The sequence below is a fragment of the Hyperolius riggenbachi genome, chromosome 5 (assembly GCF_040937935.1).
Source record: "Hyperolius riggenbachi isolate aHypRig1 chromosome 5, aHypRig1.pri, whole genome shotgun sequence".
Taxonomy (NCBI): domain Eukaryota; kingdom Metazoa; phylum Chordata; class Amphibia; order Anura; family Hyperoliidae; genus Hyperolius; species Hyperolius riggenbachi.
The window spans coordinates 178093856-178114073 of record NC_090650.1 but is presented as its reverse complement, the minus strand read 5'-3'; the positions used below and the strand labels follow the sequence as shown (position 1 = coordinate 178114073).

Genomic DNA, 20218 nt, shown 5'->3' with positions numbered 1-20218 from the left:
TGCTGTGAAACTGTTAAAGAAACACCAAGCCTTTTCAGTTCTGCTGAGTAGATTTTTAGTCCGGAGGTTCTCTTTAATGAACGTGGCAGTTTTTTTTAAATGATTGAAGAATGTCATTATGACATAAGTGTTGTAGAAGTAATTTTGAAATTATTAAAATCTAATTTTATTTTGAAGTTTGTAGTTCATATGTGGAAGGGCATGAAAGCTCAAATGAAATATTTTTATTTATTTATTTTTTTATTTCTCCCCCCCCCCCCCCCCCCCCAAGCCTGAAATTGGTATTTTATCTAAAGGTGCCCGTTAATGGTACAATTTTTCCTTCAGATTTGATCTTTTGACACAATTTGAATGCTCGAAACTAATAGGAAATTATTTATTGTTCCCATTAATGGACTGATTTAAGAAGGTTCTACGTTCTGATTCGATCATAAAAATCCAACATTCGGTGGCTTCCGGTTCCGGCGCCCGGATGGTGGCAGGCTGAAAGAGGAGCTCCGCGTACCGATCCCCCTCCGCTAGGCTGCACAGCAGAAAAAGCACCCCCTGCACAGCCACAACATAGAGGGAGGACACCGGAGCGCTCAGGCACGGAATCCGCCGCTTATGGATCGCTATTTGCTACGATCCGTCACGCGCAAAGGAAAGGCCGACACGGAGCACACCAAGATGGCCGCCGCGGCCTCTCCACAGCACATGGAACAGTCTCAGCCCCCACAGGGAGAGGACACTTCTCAGCGGGCGGCAGACTGGGGGTCGGAAGACGAATTTTCCACACAGCAATCAGGTGAGGGGGATAAACTGGCCATAGACTATAAACTATTGGCAACGGAGGTGGCCAGACAGTTAGCCCCAGAGCTGCAGGCCACGCTGCAGGCAACTCTGGATAAGTCCATCCAGGCCATTAATAGCAATCTCCAGGCACATGCCCAGAGGCTGACACATGCTGAATTTAGGATCCAATCCTTAGAAGATGAAGTGGCTAAAGAAAGCACAGATCATAAGAAACTGCTTGAGGAGAATAAGGCTATTAAAGACAAGTTACAGGACTTGGAAAACAGGTCACGGAGAAATAATATCAGAGTGGTGGGGGTCCCTGAAAATATAGCAGCTCCAGCTCTCCGAGAACTATGCATGACAACAATTCCCAAAATGCTGGGGTTCAAAAGGCCCATGAAAGTAGAACGAGCCCATAGGGTCGGGCCGCCCCGCTCTGACCAGGACACAAAGCCCCCCAGACTGGTGCTCGCTCGCTATCTAGACTTTGCTGAAAAAGCAGACCTGTTAAGAGCCTACAGGGACCTGGGACATCCGCTGGAATATCAAGGCCGAAAAGTATTCTTGTTTAATGATTACTCGGTGGAAGTGTCCAAAAAACGTCAGCTATTCAAGTCTGCATGTGAAATGTGTATAGGCATGAATTGGAAATTCGCTTTACAATATCCAGCAACAATGAGGATCACAGACGACAAAGACAAGGATCATATATTTACAGCCGCTAATGAAGCTCTATCCTTTTTACGTTCAGTGTCTGAAAATGCCACAAATGATTAACTTTCTTTCTATTAACCTTCAAGCTTGAGGGACTGCCAGCAGGGGGTGCTGTTGTATAACTAGAGAAAGGTTTGTGCCAGAATGACATAGTACATGTTATTTTCTATCAATGATAGCATTCTGGTATACTATGGTATTAAAGTTTGAGTTAATGCTCTAGAAAAAAATGTCATAAAAGAAGCCTGAGATTAGTGAGAGGGGGACCGGTTTTGGAGTTGGAGGAAGGTCATCCGGGAAAAAAGTGAAGTCACATTATGTGGGGTTATATATGTTGGATAATAATTTTTGTTCGGTTTTTAAGGTGGGGAATTTACAAGGGAGGGAAAGGGGAGGGAAGGGTCCTGGCTAAGCCACTCCAGATCAGACGGGTCAAATTGTCAGTGGACGCTTGGTGGTCATTAGATCCAACATTTTCGTGGAAATGGCATTACGAATAACAACATGGAATGTTAAGGGACTTCGGTCCCCGGGTAAGCGATCTATTATCTTAAGACATCTGAAGAAGGTAAAAACCGATATTGCACTGCTACAGGAATGCCATCTAACAAGAGACCAATTTAATTATATGCGTAAATCCTGGGTGGGACAGGTATATTTCACCAGCTCAGGGGAAAAAGGCGGGGGTACTTATATTAATACACAAACAAATACAGGGTCAGGTAATTGAAGAACAATGTGACAAAGAAGGGAGGTGGGAAAGGATTAAACTTCGTTTAGCGGGTGAGGAGGTGTCGATCATGAGTGTCTACGGGCCTAATGTTGAGGATAAGTCCTTTTTTGCAGATCTTTTGACTAATACCCTTTCTACAGACACGTGCAAAATTATTCAAGGGGGAGACTTTAATGCCATGGCTAACTTGGGGGAAGATAGGTCCAAAAGAAGGACAGCCAGCTCTCAAACCACAGCTAAATCTGTCCTATTCCAGGATTATATCCAAACGGCTAGCCTATGCGACGGATGGAGGTCATTACACCCAGATGGTGAGGAGTTTACTTTTTATTCATCCCCTCGTGACATATGGTCAAGGTTAGACTACTTTTTACTATCCCAACGGGCCATGTCCCAGGTTCTAACCATTGATATCTTAGACCTAGTAATCTCCGACCATGCTCCAGTACAACTGACCTTCTCCCCTACGGTACCTAAGGGAACTGACATATTATGGCGGTTCCCGTCCTACTTGTATGAGGATGAAGGATGCGCACAACTGCTACAGCAATGGTGGTGGGAGTATAAGGAAGATAATCAGGCACATATAAAAGACATCTTCTTATTCTGGGAGGCAGCTAAACCCACATTAAGGGGAAGAATTATTAGCTATGTAGCGGCCAAACGTAAAGCAGCACATAACCAGTACACGAAATCGATAGAATCGCTACGGGCGGCCCATAAGAAATTCCTAGATAACCCCTCTCCTGAGGCAAGACTAGAATGGCAAAGAGTTAAAAGAGACACGGAAATAAATCTAAAGACACGGGACATGTACCTAAAATCCTATAAAGATATATATTTTTACAAATTTGGTAATAAAATAGGTACATTACTTTCACGCATGTCAAAACCCCCTTTTAACACCACAGCAATCACTTCCCTCCAATCGCCCCTAGGTCAGGTAGAACATAACCCGAAAAGCATTAACACCATATTCCAAGAGTTTTATAAAAAATTATACGCTGATACTACCACTAAAGGGACTAGGGACGCAGTGCAGAGTTGGCTGGACAGAGTGTCTCTACCCTCTCTTTCAGAGGAAGATCTTTTGGAACTAAACTCCCCTATAACCGAAAATGAAGTCCAAAGCACGATCAAGAATCTTGCTAATGGTAAGGCGCCAGGTCCAGACGGACTATCCTCGGAATTTTTCAAACTGTTACGTCAGGACCTGGTGCCATATCTGACGACTCTTTTTAATACAGTTCTGAGGGAGGGTAGGTACCCCACGTCGGCAAACACGGCTTATATTAAACTTCTCCCCAAAGCTGGCAAGGATTCCCTACTACCAGGATCATATCGGCCGATATCCCTAATTAATCAGGATATAAAAATATTATCAAAAATAATGGCAGATCGATTGGCCAACCTTCTTCCTAAACTTGTTAGCCCAAACCAAGTGGGATTTGTCAGAAATCGGTCAGCAGTGGCCAATGTTAGGAAACTACTCCTGGTTCAGGATTATGCTAAGGCCTATCCCGAAACATGCAAAAATTATGCCATTTTAATGATCGACGCGGAAAAGGCCTTTGATAATGTATCCTGGGAATGGCTCGAGGGCGTGCTGGATAAAATGAAAATTACTGGCTCGTTACGAAATTTAATAAAAGCTATGCATATAAATCCCAATGCCCGTATTTACACCCCAGGTTTCTTGTCTGATCCTTTTACGCTGGAGAAAGGCACGAGACAGGGGTGCCCCTTGTCACCTCTGCTCTTTAATCTAGCCTTGGAGCCTATGACCCGATTTCTTGAGGCAAACATAGCGGGAATCACTATCGGGGGACATAAAGTGTCTCAAGCCATGTTTGCCGACGATATTCTGCTATTCCTGCAGGATCCTATGATGCAATTAGAACAGGTACTGGGGAAAATCGAGGAAATAGGCAAATTAAGTGGCTTCAAAGTCAATGTATCTAAATGCGAACTAATGTACTTATCAAAATCAGCCCCGAAAATAAATATGACACACCTCCCAGTGAAGATATGCTCGCAGGTAACTTATTTAGGAATCAAATTTCCTAGAGACCCATCTCTTATGTACTCAAAAAATTATTACCCCCTGATACTGGATATTAAGCGCCAACTAGCTAATTGGGAAAACCTGCCCATTAATTTGATGGGACGGGCTTCATTAATCAAATCGGTGTCTTTTGGCAGATTGCTTTACCCTCTACAGACAATACCATTGCTGATGAGGCATTCAGATGTCAAAGATTTATACAGTGCATTTACACGCTTCCTGTGGAAGAAAGGGAAGGCAAGAATAGCTCTCTCCAAGCTATAACTCCCTAAAATTTGGGGGGGCCTAGCTATACCTGATATAAGAAGATACAATATAGCTTGTCTAACCCGCCATGTAAGGGATTGGATTAATGGCTCGAGCATTTACTCAAATTATGACCTAGAGTCCTCATATGCCGAACCATGGTCCCTCTCTGGTTTGCTACATACATCATATAAGCATTTACCACCAAAATTTAGAAGTAGCAAAATCTTGAATGATACTATAGTGACTTGGAGGGAGCTGTGCAAAATATTTAACATGCCTTACTTGGTCTCTAAATATATGCCCCTACGCGGCTTGCCGGAGTTCCCGGCAAGTCTTGCCCATGGAGGTTTTTATGAATGGCAGGACAAAGGAATTCACCGGTTGGGGCAATTATTAGATCTGAATGCAGGCAAATTACTATCCTTTATAGGTATCAGGTCAAAATATGGCATTCCGCGCCACCATTTTCTATATTATGGCCAATTGAAATCATTTCTAGAAAGCAAGGGAAACCAATTTAAAAAAACAACCACATTAAATAAATTGGATGAATTCCTAGCCCCGCATATTCCTAAAATATCACTGTCTGCGATCCAGACGGACCTCCAGCAACTAACGGTTGCCAAAAAAGCAGCAAACAATCTAGCCAGCTGGTCTAAGCATATACCAAGCGATGACCTTCCACAAAAAATTCTTGAGGGATATGGGGTGATCCATAAATTGATAGTGGGGGAAAACTGGCGAGAGTCCCATTTAAAATTTATCCATAAGGCGAAGTATGCCTTCAATATTAAATATAAAAATCCACCAGCGTATTACACAGCTAAATGTCCTAAGTGTAATCAAGCGGATGCAGATTTATACCATTGTGTGTGGAGCTGTCCAATTGTGGTAGATTTTTGGAAAAAAGTGATGCAATATACTAAACAAATGTGTAAAATCCAATTGGAACTGAGCCCTCTGTTAATGCTGTTTAACTTTGAAGAATCACACACAGAGTCAGAAGGCAATCCACAGGCCATCACTAAAGTCTTGAGTAAACTAGCTCATCTGATCCTAATCACAGCTCGAAAGGTGATCTTCAACAAGTGGATCTATACAAGTCCTCCCACATTGTGGGATGTTAAAGAGGAACTCATGCACCTCCACCAACTGGATAAAATGGACACATTAAACCACAAGGACAAGAAAACAGACATTCTTTAAAAAATGGAAACTCTTTATTGAAAGGATTTACACACAACAGGAAATAAGAGACTTGATGGAACACTTCAAGTACACAAAATGGTACCTGACAGAACATTTGCTGGGCACGCTTGGAAAACTAGACATTTCCTAAGGTCTTTTTGAAGTGTATGGTCTGGAGTGACAGGGAAGGGTGGAGGGAGGGGGGAGGGAGAAATGGGGGAGGGGGGTGAAGGGAGAAAGGACGTTCCAGATAACCGCTCCACCACGGCACTATAGGGGGAGTTTCCCATTGGATCTTTTATGCTTATATAATTTGGTTTGTAAAAGTTACTTCCTGTATGCTAAAATCGTTAAGCTCAATGCCTCATGGAGGGAATGAAATGTTGCTAATGTCAATTGTGAAAAGTTTAATAAAGTTTTGTTAAAAAAAAAAAAATCCAACATTCATTTCAAAAATATATCATTTCACATCAATTTGTGCCGTACATGGTGCAATTTTCTATATCATTCGATCATAAAAATTGCATCAAAAGATTGAATCTGAGGGAAAAATTATACTGATCATGGGTACTTTTATGTACTGGTATGTCCTTCTCAGTAATTCCCCCAATAACTTCCATTTTCTTAACCACTTCCTAACCACCGTATTGACAATTGGCGGCCGGGAAGTGGACCCCGCAAGGACCGCCGTATTGACAAATTGCGGAGGTCCTTGTAGGGCCATGGGCGAAGCGATCGCGTCATCCGTGACGCGATCCTCCGCCTGGCTCCGCTCACCCGCCGCAACATCCCGCCGGCCATACGGAAGTGCCGGCGGGATGTTAACCCGACGATCGCCGCTTACAAAGTGTATAATACACTTTGTGATGTTTACATACAGGCTGCCTCCTGCCCTGGTGGTTCCAATGTCCGAGGGACCACCAGGGCAGGCTGCAGCCACCCTAGTCTGCACCCAAGCACACTGATTTCCCCCCCCGCCCCCTGATCGCCCACAGCACCCCTCAGACCCCTGCCCACCACCCAGTCACCCCCCTAATCACCCATCAATCACTCCCTGTCACTATCTAAAAACTCTATTTTTTTTATCCTGCCCCCTGCTCCCTCCTGATCACCCCCCCCCCCCACATCTCAGATTCTCCCCAGACCCCCCCCCCCCCCTGTGTACTGTATGCATCTATCCCCCTGATCACCTGTCAATCACCCATCAATCACCCCCTGTCACTGCCACCCATCAATCAGCCCCTAACCTGCCCCTTGCGGGCAATCTGATCACCCACCCACACCAATAGATTGAGCCGCAGATCCGACGTCCGATCACCTCCCAAGTGCAGTGTTAACATCTATTCTCTACCCTAAACACCCACTAAATACCCATCAATCACCCCCTATCACCACCTGTCACTGTTACCTATCAGATCAGACCCTAATCTGCCCCTTGCGGGCACCCAATCACCCGCCTACACGCTCAGATTGCCCTTAGACCCCCCTTATCAATTCGCCAGTGCAATATTTACATCTGTTCTCCCCTGTAATAACCCACTAATTACCTGTCAATCACCTATCAATCACCCCCTGTCACTGCTACCTATCAGATTAGACCCCTATCTGCCCCTAGGGCACTCAATCACCCGCCCACACCCTCAGAACCCAGGCCTGATCACCTCGCCAGTGCATTGCTTGCATCTATTCCCCCCTCTAATCACACCTTGAGACACCCATCAATCACCTCCTGTCACCCCGTAGCACACCTACCCATCAGATCAGGCCCTAATTTGCCCCGTGTGGGCTCCTGATCACTCGGCCAAACCCTCAGATCCCCCTCAGACCCCCTTTCGATCACCTCCCCAGTGCATTGATTGCATCTATTTTCCCCTCTAACCACCCCCTGAGACAACCATCAATCACCTCCTGTCACCCCCCCTAGCACTCCTATCCATCAGATCAGGCCCAATACAACCAGTCATCTAAAAGGCCACCCTGCTTATGACCGGTTCCACAAAATTCGCCCCCTCATAGACCACCTGTCATCAAAATTTGCAGATGCTTATACCCCTGAACAGTCATTTGAGACATTTGGTTTCCAGACTACTCACGATTTTGGGCCCGTAAAATGCCAGGGCGGTATAGGAACCCCACAAGTGACCCCATTTTAGAAAAAAAGACACCCCAAGGTATTCTGTTAGGTGTATGACGAGTTCATAGAAGATTTTATTTTTTGTCACAAGTTAGCGGAAAATGACACTTTGTGAAAAAACCCAATAAAAATCAATTTCCGCTAACTTGTGACAAAAAATAAAATCTTTTATGAACTCACCGTACTACTAACAGAATACCTTGGGGTGTCTTCTTTCTAAAATTGAGTCATTTGTGGGGTTCCTATACTGTCCTGGCATTTTAGGGGCCCTAAACCGTGAGGAGTGGTCTTGAAACAAAATTTCTCAAAATGACCTGTGAAATCCTAAAGGTACTCATTGGACTGTGGGCCCTTTAGCACATTAAGGGTGCAAAAAGGTGCCACACATGTGGTATCGGAAATTGATTTTTATTGGGTTTTTTCACAAAGTGTCATTTTTCACTAACTTGTGACAAAAAATAAAATCTTCTATGAACTCGCCATACACCTAACAGAATACCTTGGGGTGTCTTCTTTCTAAAATGGGGTCACTTGTGAGGTTCCTATACTGCCCTGGCATTTTAGGGGCCCTAAACCGCGAGGAGTAGTCTAGAAAACAAATGCCCTGTGAATAGGACGTTGGGCCCCTTAGCGCACCTAGGCTGCAAAAAAGTGTCACACATGTGGTACCGCTGTACTCAGGAAAAGTAGCATAATGTGTTTTGGGGTGTATTTTTACACATACCCATGCTGGGTGGGAGAAATCTCTCTGTAAATGGACAATTGTGTGTAAAAAAAAATCAAACCATTGTCATTTACAGAGATATTTCTCCCACCCAGCATGGGTATGTGTAAAAATACACCCCAAAACACATTATACTACTTCTCCTGAGTACGGCGGTACCACATGTGTGGCACTTTTTTACACCCTACGAACGCTAAGGGGCCCAAAGTCCAATGAGTACCTTTAGGATTTCACAGGTCATTTTGCGACATTTGGTTTCAAGACTACTCCTCACGGTTTAGGGCCCCTAAAATGCCAGGGCAGTATAGGAACCCCACAAATGACCCCATTCTAGAAAGAAGACACCCAAAGGTATTCCGTTAGGAGTATGGTGAGTTTATAGAATTTATTTTTTGTCACAAGTTAGCGGAAAATGACACTTTGTGAAAAAAAAACAATTAAAATCAATTTCCGCTAACTTGTGACAAAAAAATAAAAACTTCTATGAACTCACCATACTCCTAACGGAATACCTTGGGGTGTCTAATTTTTAAAATGGGGTCATTAGTGGGGTTCCTATACTGCCTTGGCATTTTAGGGGCCCTAAACCGTGAGTAGTAGTCTTGAAACAAAAATGACCTGTAAAATCCTAAAGGTACTCATTGGACTTTGGGCCCCTTAGCGCAGTTAGGGTGCAAAAAAATGCCACATATGTGGTATCGCCGTACTCGGGAGAATTAGTATAATGTGTTTTGGGGTGTATTTTTACACATAACCATGTTGGGTGGGAGAAATACCTCTGTAAATGACAATCTTTTGATTTTTTTACACACAATTGTCCATTTACAGAGTTATTTCTCCCACTCAGCATGGGTATGTGTAAAAATACACCCCAAAACACATTATACTACTTCTCCTGAGTACGGCGATACCACATGTGTGGCACTTTTTTGCACCCTTAATGCGCTAAAGGGCCCACAGTCCAATGAGTACCTTTAGGATTTCACAGGTCATTTTGAGAAATTTTGTTTCAAGACTACTCCTCACGGTTTAGGGCCCCTAAAATGCCAGGACAGTATAGGAACCCCACAAATGACTCAATTTTAGAAAGAAGACACCCCAAGGTATTCTGTTAGTAGTACGGTGAGTTCATAAAAGATTTTATTTTTTGTCACAAGTTAGCGGAAATTGATTTTTATTGGGTTTTTTCACAAAGTGTCATTTTCCGCTAACTTGTGACAAAAAATAAAATCTTCTATGAACTCACCATACTCCTAACGGAATACCTTGGGGTGTCTTCTTTCTAAAATGGGGTCATTTGTGGGGTTCCTATACTGTCCTGGCATTTTAGGGGCCCTAAACCGTGAGGTGTAGTCTTGAAACGAAATTTCTCAAAATGACCTGTGAAATCCTTAGCGCATTAAGGGTGCAAAAAAGTGCCACACATGTGGTATCGCCGTACTCAGGAGAAGTAGTATAATGTGTTTTGGGGTGTATTTTTACACATATCCATGCTGAGTGGGAGAAATCTCTCTGTAAATGGACAATTGTGTGTAAAAAAATGAAAAAATTGTCATTTACAGAGATATTTCTCCCACCCAGCATCGGTAGGTGAAAAAATACACCCCAAAACACATTATACTACTTCTACTGAGTACGGCAATACCACATGTGTGGCACTTTTTTGCAGCCTAACTGCGCTAAGGGGCCCAAAGTCCAATGAGCACCTTTAGGCTTTACAGGGGTGCTTACAAATTAGCACCCCCCAAAATGCGAGGACACTAAACACACCCCACAAATGACCCCATTTTGGAAAGTTGACACTTCAAGGTATTCAGAGAGGGGCATGGTGAGTCTTTGGCAGATTTCATTTTTTTTGTCGCGAGTTAGAAGAAATGGAAACTTTTTTTTTTTTTTTTTTTTTTTGTCAGTGTCATTTGTGACAAAAAATATCTTCTATGAACTCACTATGCCTCTCAGTGAATACTTTGGGATGTCTTCTTTCCAAAATGGGGTCATTTGGGGGATATTTATACTATCCTGGAATTCTAGCCCCTCATGAAACATGACAGGGGGTCAGAAAAGTCATAGATGCTTGAAAAAGGGAAAATTCACTTTTTGCACCATAGTTTGTAAACACTATAACTTTTACCCAAACCAATAAATATACACTGAATGGGTGTTTTTTTAATCAAAAACATGTTTGTCCACATTTTTCGCGCTGCATGTATACAGAAATTTTACTTTATTTGAAAAATGTCAGCACAGAAAGTTAAAAAATTTTTTTTGCCAAAATTCATGTCTTTTTTGCTGAATATAATAAAAAGTCAAAATCACAGCAGCAATCAAATGGCACCAAAAGAAAGCTTTATTAGTGACAAGAAAAGTAGCCTAAATTCATTTAGGTGGTAGGTTGTATGAGCGAGCAATAAACCATGAAAGCTGCAGTAGTCTGAATGGGAAAAAAAGTGCCTGGTCCTTAAGGGGGTTAAAGCCCACGGTCCTCAAGTGGTTAAGGTGGCCACTAATGATATGATTTTCTGAACGATCGTTTATGAACGATTCTTTGTATGAACAATTGGAAAATATCATTTGAGACCATTAATGGACAAAAATCTCCTAACCAATCCGATCGGATTAATGTAATTGATCAGGGTTTTTTTTCAGCATTAGCAGAATTTTTTTTTTCTTTCTGGCAGTAAGTGTTTGGGCTGTTTTTACCTCTCCTCATAAATCAAGTTACATCATATGAAGTAAATATTTGTATTAATTGTAGTTTGTATATTTTTTGTAATGTATACAATGGAACAAACAGGACTTCTTTCACTTTGCATCTATGGCCTCTATTCACCAGTAAGATTGCCGTGCACAGGGACCACATAAAAACCTTACCGGTACTAATGCCGGTAGAGCACCACTTATTAACCCATTTGCACCAACAGGCCTACGTATTAGTACCAGTTAAATTGCTGTACGCTACTTGCACATGGCATTCTTACCGATACATGGAAAATCGGAATCTACATTAGATAACTTATGAAACTAGGAGTTGCCCACACAAATTTGGGAAATTAAGTTAAAGTAGATGATGACCTCAACCAATTATTTTTGCTATGTATTTGACATATTAGATATTTGATAATCCTGCTTTTGAATGTATGTTAAGTTTTTTATCTAATTAATATAGTAAGAGTAATTAACTATAAGTAAGCTGAGTACTGTTTTACATTTACTTTTTGTCTCGAAGGGGATTCCCCAAAAACGAGTATTTCAGTGTTAATGGATGCTGTATGTGTGTGTTTGTTTGTGTGTTTTTAATTTTCTTATGGTGGTGTAATCACAGGTGTGGACATTGTCAGAAACTTGCTCCAGAATATGAAAAGGCGGCACAGGAATTAAGTAAGCACTTACCAGCTATAACTTTAGCAAAAGTTGATGCCATTGCTGAAACAAATCTTGCAAAGAAATATGACGTGACTGGATACCCCACACTGAAGATTTTTCGTAAGGGCAAAGTATTCAGCTACAATGGGCCCAGAGAAAAATATGGTAAGTGTAGAATGTATTCTAGCTTATGTTTCTTATCTCTATATTGATGACCAGACACTTGATCTTGTTTCAAAGGGTAAAAGGTGTTTATTTACAAATATACATAAATACAAGTTATGGCACACATATGTGACTTACATAATTGCTTTATACCCTACCAACACAGTCATACTTCTTTCGCCAGTTGAGCCCTGACTTTCTGCTATATCTCTATGCCCATGTGTCCTTATTGCAAGTTACAGACTCTTTTCTGTCCCTCAGTCAGCATTGGGAGTTACAGCATTCTCAGCAAGCTCATGGTGAGCCAGAATTCAGCCTTCTAATTCAGGGAGTGAGTGTCTTAGAAAAATAGTTCCTTTGATCTCTCCTCTGAAGACCCCTCCTCCATGGCTTGAAGCACTGGTTGGGGGTTGTTGATAATCCATCTGTAGCTAGCTCAGCCCTTGACGACACAAAATCAAAAGATTAGGTGGCATCCTCAAACCTGGTGCCTTAAACCCAATCTACACGATACGATTCTATTTACGATTCGATTAAATCCAACATGTCCGATCCTGATTAGATTCAATTCGATTAGCCATTGTTTTGCAACTGTTTGATGTCATACCTTGAGGCCATTCCTCCATTAAATGTCAACCTTTGAGGGACAAGCTGTTGTCCATTGTTGGTTATACATTCATATGTAGATGTTGTGTGTCTTTGAAAAGTCTTTAAAAGTATAGATGCTCAGGTTTGCTTAACCTTCCTGGCGTTATGGACAAGCTCAGCTCGTCCATTAACGCTGGAGGCTGCCGCTCAGGCCCTGCTGGGCCGATTTACATGAAATAAAAAGCAGCACACGCAGCCGGCACTTTGCCAGCCGCGTGTGCTACCTGATAGCCGCTGCGCGGCGAAAGAGGGTCCCCCCGGCCGCCTGAGCCCAGCGTAGCCGGAACAAACAGTTCCAGCCAGCGCTAAGGGCTGGACCGGAGGCGGCTGACGTCAGGACGTCGGCTGACGTCCATGACGTCACTCCGCTCGTCGCCATGGCGACGAGGTAAGCGAAACAAGGAAGGCTGCTCATTGCAGCCTTCCTTGTTACTTCTGGTCGCCGGAGGCGATCAGAAGAACGCTTTCGGAGCGCCCTCTAGTGGGCTTTCATACTGCCAACTTTCAGTTGGCTGCATGAAATAGTTTTTTTTTAATTAAAAAAAAGCCCTCCCGCAGCCGCCGTGGCGATCTTAATAGAACGCCAGGGTGGTTAAGGCCCAGACTGTGAATTTATCAATGCAACATAAATGTACAGACATGCTTTTCCATGAAGGCACACATAAAAATACAGTTTATACCAATAATGTACAGTAGTAAGTATTTAAGGTTTTAGTTTAAATTTATAACAAAATAAAAAAATATTTATTTGTTCTTTTAAAGAGGAGCTGTTAGGTATAAGGTCTCAGAGAAAAAACAACACATATATCAGTAGCTAAAGATTGGCTTTACTTACATTACATATGCATTTCACTGTCCACGTTTGGATTTCACAGAATTTTTATATAGTATTTGCAGAGAATGATGCTCCTGACAGCTCATGGCAGGTTCCATGTTTGTCTGTCTCCTATGAAGCCAAATGTGTCGTCATGTCCTGCCTGCTTCCTGATGATTCGACTCAGAAAAAATACAACACTACTGTGAAGTGAATATTAATTAGCCATGTGGCTAGGAACAATAGCGGACTCATGCAGTATACTCTGCCCGGAGATTTTTCAGTGCTGGCCGTTGTAACACGAGCCTGTGACTTCTCACTAGCAGCTGAGGGGAGGAGCCAAGCAGCCCCAGAATGCTTTGCAGTATGGTATGCGGCCTGTCGTCCTTTTAAGAGCTTGGGTCTAACATCCTTGCTGTTCAGCACACATCAAAAGTAAGAGAGATTTTTAACTTCAGTATTGCCTTTTTGGCTTCCTTCTAAACTGTTTAACACAGGAGAATAGAGGTTTAAATTAGCTTTTGCAGCCTGACAGTTACTCTTTAAACAGTTTTTTCCTATAACCCTCTAGGACAGTGACACATGAGATAGGGCTCCGCCCCCAGAACAGGAAACACCCAAACCTTGTTCCCCAAGTATCCGTACCTCAGTTGTGTGTTTCCTGCCCTGGGACATGAGCTCTTTATGGGATCTGCTAGTCAGCAGCCAGGCAGAGCCAAGGCTAGTTTGGTCTCTGGGGAGTTGTTGCACCTGCCTGGAGGGTTATTGCTATTGGTGTGCAAGGAGCTACTTTCCTACTTTGTGTGGGAGCCTTCTAGTCATCCCACTGAGCGGTGTTGAGTGTCTGGAGGAAGACACCATGTTGAGACGTGATGGAGATTGTAAGTGCAGTGGTGGAGGCTGTCCTTTAACGAAGGTGGATGGCTTTGCCCTCAGTTTGAAAGTGCTTTCGCTCAAACGAGTGACTGCAGCAGGATGCCGCATAACGTTCCTCTCGGTCTGCGCGGCTGACAGGGTGCTGTACGTGTCCATCTATTGCGGTTTGTGCACTGCAGGGTAGAGGATGGATGCGAGAGTAAAGCGGGAAGACGCTGGAAAGGTAAGCAGGTGGGCCAACGTCAGTGTGCCACGTCTGATCACAGAGGTCTGTGTTTGGTTAAGCGCTGAGTGAATATATAGATGTCCTGATCTGAGGGCTAAGTTTTTTTGTTTTTTTTTAAAACCATTATGTGCAAAGTTTTTATGCATGTGTTTTAACCTATATGCTGACCAGCAAGACACTGTGCTGATTTGAGGTGGGATTTTCAGCAGTATTGAACTACAGGGAGTGCAGAATTATTAGGCAAATGAGTATTTTGACCACATCATCCTCTTTATGCATGTTGTCTTACTCCAAGCTGTATAGGCTCGAAAGCCTACTACCAATTAAGCATATTAGGTGATGTGCATCTCTGTAATGAGAAGGGGTGTGGTCTAATGACATCAACACCCTATATCAGGTGTGCATAATTATTAGGCAACTTCCTTTCCTTTGGCAAAATGGGTCAAAAGAAGGACTTGACAGGCTCAGAAAAGTCAAAAATAGTGAGATATCTTGCAGAGGGATGCAGCACTCTTAAAGGGGAAGGTTCAGGGAGGGTGGCTAAAAAATAAAAATCAATTTACACTTACCTGGGGCTTCCTCCAGCCCGTGGCAGGCAGGAGGTGCCCTCGCCGCCACTCCGCAGGCTCCCGGGGCGCAGGCGCAGTACAGCCCGGCGGACGTCTGATGACGTCAGCGCGCCGGCGTGGGACGCAGAAGTGCCGGGCCTTGGAGCGCAGAAGAGCCCGACCTGGCAGCCGGCCTGGCCAGGTCGGGTCGGCCACCGGAGACCACCGGGAGCCTGCGGAGCGGCGGCGAGGGCACCTCCTGCCTGCCACGGGCTGGAGGAAGCCCCAGGTAAGTGGAAATTGATTTTTATTTTTTAACCACCCTCCCTGAACCTTCCCTTTTTAAACTTGCAAAGCTTATGAAGCGTGATCATTTAACAATCAAGCGTTTCATTCAAAATAGTCAACAGGGTCGCAAGAAGCGTGTGGAAAAACCAAGGCGCAAAATTACTGCCCATGAACTGAGAAAAGTCAAGTGTGCAGCTGCCAAGATGCCACTTGCCACCAGTTTGGCTATATTTCAGAGCTGCAACATCACTGGAGTGCCCAAAAGCACAAGGTGTGCAATACTCAGAGACATGGCCAAGGTAAGAAAGGATGAAAGACCACCACCACTGAACAAGACACACAAGCTGAAACGTCAAGACTGGGCCAAGAAATATCTCAAGACTGATTTTTCTAAGGTTTTATGGACTGATGAAATGAGTGAGTCTTGATGGGCCAGATGGATAGGCCCGTGGCTGGATTGGTAAAGGACAGAGAGCTCCAGTCCGACTCAGACGCCAGCAAGGTGGAGGTGGAGTACTGGTTTGGGCTGGTATCATCAAAGATGAGCTTGTGGGGCCTTTTCGGGTTGAGGATGGAGTCAAGCTCAACTCCCAGTCCCACTGCCAGTTTCTGGAAGACACCTTCTTCAAGCAGTGGTACAGGAAGAAGTCTGCATACTTAATATAAAACATGATTTTCATGCAGGGCAATGCTCCATCACATGCGTCCAAGTACTCCACAGCGTGGCTGGCAAGAAAGGGTATAAAAGAAGAAAAACGAATGACATGGCCTCCTTGTTCACCTGATCTGAACCCCATTGAGAACCTGTAGTCCATCATAAAATGTGAGATTTACAAGGAGGGAAAACAGTACACCTCTCTGAACAGTGTCTGGGAGGCTGTGGTTGCTGCTGTGCGCAATGTTGATGGTGAACAGATCAAAACACTGACAGAATCCATGGATGGCAGGCTTTTGAGTGTCCTTGCAAAGAAAGGTGGCTATATTGGTCACTGATTTGTTTTTGTTGTTTTTGAATGTCAGAAATGTATATTTGTGAATGTTGAGATTTTATATTGGTTTCACTGGTAAAAATAAATTGAACTGGGTATATATTTGTTTTTTGTTAAGTTGCCTAATAATTATGCATAGTAATAGTCACCTGCACACACAGATATCCCCCTAAAATAGCGAAGACTAAAAACAAACTAAAAACTACTTTCAAAAATATTCAGCTTTGATATTAAAGGGACTCCGAGCAGTGCAGAAACTATGGAAAGATGCATATCATTTTAAAGCTCTTTCTCCTCTTTCCAATGATATATAAACCGCCGCCCTACGCCTTTACACATTCAGCAGAATGCAGCTGCTGACTTTGAGAAAAAGTCGCCCTGTGTAATACAATGTAACTATGGAAAGATGGATATCATTTTAAAGCTCTCTTTCTCCTCTTTCTGACGACACCTACCGTCGCCCTACGCCTTTTAGTTTTCTCTATTTTCGCGATCGAAATCGCGGCCGCGGCAATTTCAATCGCGAAAATTGCGAAAACTAAAAGGCGTAGGGCGGCGGTTTATATATCATTGGAAAGAGGAAAAATAGAGCTTTAAAATGATATGCATCTTTCCATAGTTTCTGCACTGCTCGGAGTCCCTTTAATGAGTTTTTTTGGGTTCATTGAGAACATGGTTGTTCAATAATAAAATTATTCCTCAAAAATACCACTTACCTAATAATTCTGCACTCCCGTAGTACAGCATTGATATTGATTTTGCTAGGTACTGTTCAGATTTTTGTTAATCCTATGTGCTGCAATATACTGGTATATATATTATATTTTTATATATAGAATCCACTCGGGCTGGGTGCTATTCTGAACTTCATTTTTGCAGCACTCTTTGTGGTTTGCAATCTGTATACTGTTTTCAGAATAGGATTTAAAGCAACAGGTGTACGTTAACTGATTCATTTGCATTAATGTTGGTACTGATTGACGTACAATATATTCAGATGCAACACATGTTTGTTTGGTTAAGTATCACTATTTGGTAGTAACATGCATATTAATGTAATTGACTTAACTTGAAATCATTTGGCTGGGATTTTTTTTTGCTAATTGATTGCTTCATCTAATGGTCTTAATTGAATCATTACTCCAGTTTTTGTTAGTAACGTTGTTTTCATATGATTTTCAGTGTGCATCGGATCAATCCGATAGCTCTATTAGGTCCAGGCGTTGCCTATTACTCAATAATAAATGACCAACTGATTGAACCTAAGCATCCTGTCAAAATTGCATTTTAAAAATGATAACTGAAGATAATACTGCTTCCTACAATGAATTGTCTGCTAGGGGATGGTAGAGACTTTTTAAAATGTACCTGTAGCCTCTATGGCAGTAACACGATCTATAGCAGTATCAACAAGGTCAGCCGCATTTGCTCCAAATTGAACAGCCACGTGCATAACTAGGTGTTTGTTGACTGTAGGAGATGCAGAACCATTTAAATCTGGTTCTCCAAATAAGAATTTTTCTCAATCAGGAATTCTGCATAGATATTTTCATTGCAATTGTTCTTTATAGATAATAATTTTTGTACATACATTTTCTGATAACGGGTATGTTTTTCAAATAATGATTTTTTTGTTCATTTTCTGATAGCAAGTGTGCTTTTCAGATCAGTGGCGGACACAGGCAGCAGTGGGCCCCTGTGCAAAATATCAATTGTGGGCCCCCCTGACCTGCCGCGCCCAAAAATGTGTGCAGCTACAATGGGCGTGGATAGAACCTGCGGCGCGTAGCGCCGCGGCAAAAAATGGGCGTGGCAATGACCGGATAAGGGCGGAGCTAACTGTAATTTAAAGTGATCCCGGGGTGAGAGTGATATGGAGGCTGCCATATTTATTTCCTTTTAAACAATACTAGTTGCCTGGCGGCCCTGCTGATCTATTTGGCTGCAGTAATAAACTGAATTACACCAGCAACAAGCATGCAGCTTAATCTTCTCAGTTCTGACAATATTGTCAGAAACCCCTGACCTGCTGCATGCTTGTTCAGGGTCTATGGTTGAAAGAATAAGAGGCAGAGGACCAGAACGGCAACCAGGCAACTGGTATTGCTTAAAAGGAGAGAAATATGGCAGCCTCAATATTATTCTCACCTCAGGTTCCCTTGAAAAGTGCAACGCAAAGACAGTGGGCCCAAGTTTTGGTGACCCTTTCCCCAGAAAATTCACATAATTGTGCAGGTTTTCTCAAGAAAATACACATAATGTGAGCAGATTTGCCCAGAAAATACATTCAATCATGTCGGCAGATTTGCCCAGAAAATACGTGCAATGATGTCGGCAGATATGCCCAGAAAATACGTGCAATGATGTCGGCAGATATGCCCAGAAAATACGTGCAATGATGTCGGCAGATATGCCCAGAAAATACGTGCAATCATGTCGGCAGATATGCCCAGAAAATACGTGCAATCATGTCGGCAGATATGCCCAGAAAATACGTGCAATCATGTCGGCAGATATGCCCAGAAAATACGTGCAATCATGTCGGCAGATATGCCCAGAAAATACGTGCAATCATGTCGGCAGATATGCCCAGAAAATACGTGCAATCATGTCGGCAGATATGCCCAGAAAATACGTGCAATCATGTCGGCAGATATGCCCAGAAAATACGTGCAATCATGTCGGCAGATATGCCCAGAAAATACCTGCAATCATGTCGGCAGATATGCCCAGAAAATACCTGCAATCATGTCGGCAGATATGCCCAGAAAATACCTGCAATCATGTCGGCAGATTTGCCCAGAAAACACATGCAATCATGTAGCAAATTTGCCCAGAACATACATGCAATCATGTGGCAGACCTGCCCAGAACATACACGCAATCATGTGGCAGACCTGCCCAGAACATACACGCAATCATGTGGCAGACCTGCCCAGAACATACACCTGCTAAAATAAATAATAAAAAAAAAACATTTACTCACCTGCAGCAGCAGACCTCCTGTCCCAGCCTCCATCCGGCGCGCAGCTCCCATGGGTGGTTGGGTGGATAGGTAGCCTGGTGGGTAGGTAGGCAGCCGGGTGGGTAGGTAGGTAGGTAGCCCTTAGCCGGGTGGGTAAGTAGCCTGGTGGGTGGCTGGGTAGCCGGGTGGGTAGCCTGGTGGGTGGCTGGGTAGGCGGGTGGGTAGGTAGCCTGGTGGGTGGGTAGGTGGGTGGTTAGGTAGCTGGGTGGGTGGGTAGGTAGCCTGGTGGGTTGGTAGGTAGCCTGGTGGGTAGGTAGGTAGCCGGGTGGGTGTGTAGGTAGCCGGGTGGGTGGTTAGGTAGCCGGGTGGGTAGGTAGCCGGGTGGGTGGGTAGGCAGCCGGGTGGGTAGGTAGGTATCCGGGTGGGTAGGTAGCCGGGTGGGTGGGTAGGTAGCTGGGTGGGTAGGTAGCCAGGTAGATAGCCGGCAGGGTGGTTAGGTAGCCGGGTGGGTAGGTAGCCAGGTAGATAGCCGGCAGGGTGGTTAGGTAGCCGGGTGGGTAGCTAGGTAGCCGGGTGGGTAGGTAGCCGGGTGGGTAGGTAGCCAGGTAGATAGCCGGCAGGGTGGTTAGGTAGCCGGGTGGGTAGGTAGCCGGGTGGGTGGGTAGGTAGCCGGGTGGGTAGGTAGGTATCCGGGTGGGTAGGTAGCCGGGTGGGTGGGTAGTTAGCCGGGTGGGTGGGTAGGTAGCCAGCAG

At 43.8% G+C, this 20218-nt stretch overlaps 1 protein-coding gene across 1 annotated transcript in view; it reads left to right on the top strand.

Moving 5' to 3' along the window:
* Window positions 1-20218, top strand: part of PDIA4 (protein disulfide isomerase family A member 4) — a 581813-nt gene that overhangs the window by 135781 nt on the left and 425814 nt on the right. Inside the window, exon 5 of the mRNA XM_068236444.1 lies at window positions 11907-12112. Coding sequence (XP_068092545.1) covers window positions 11907-12112 — 206 coding nt within the window. The remainder of the gene's footprint in view (window positions 1-11906; window positions 12113-20218) is intronic.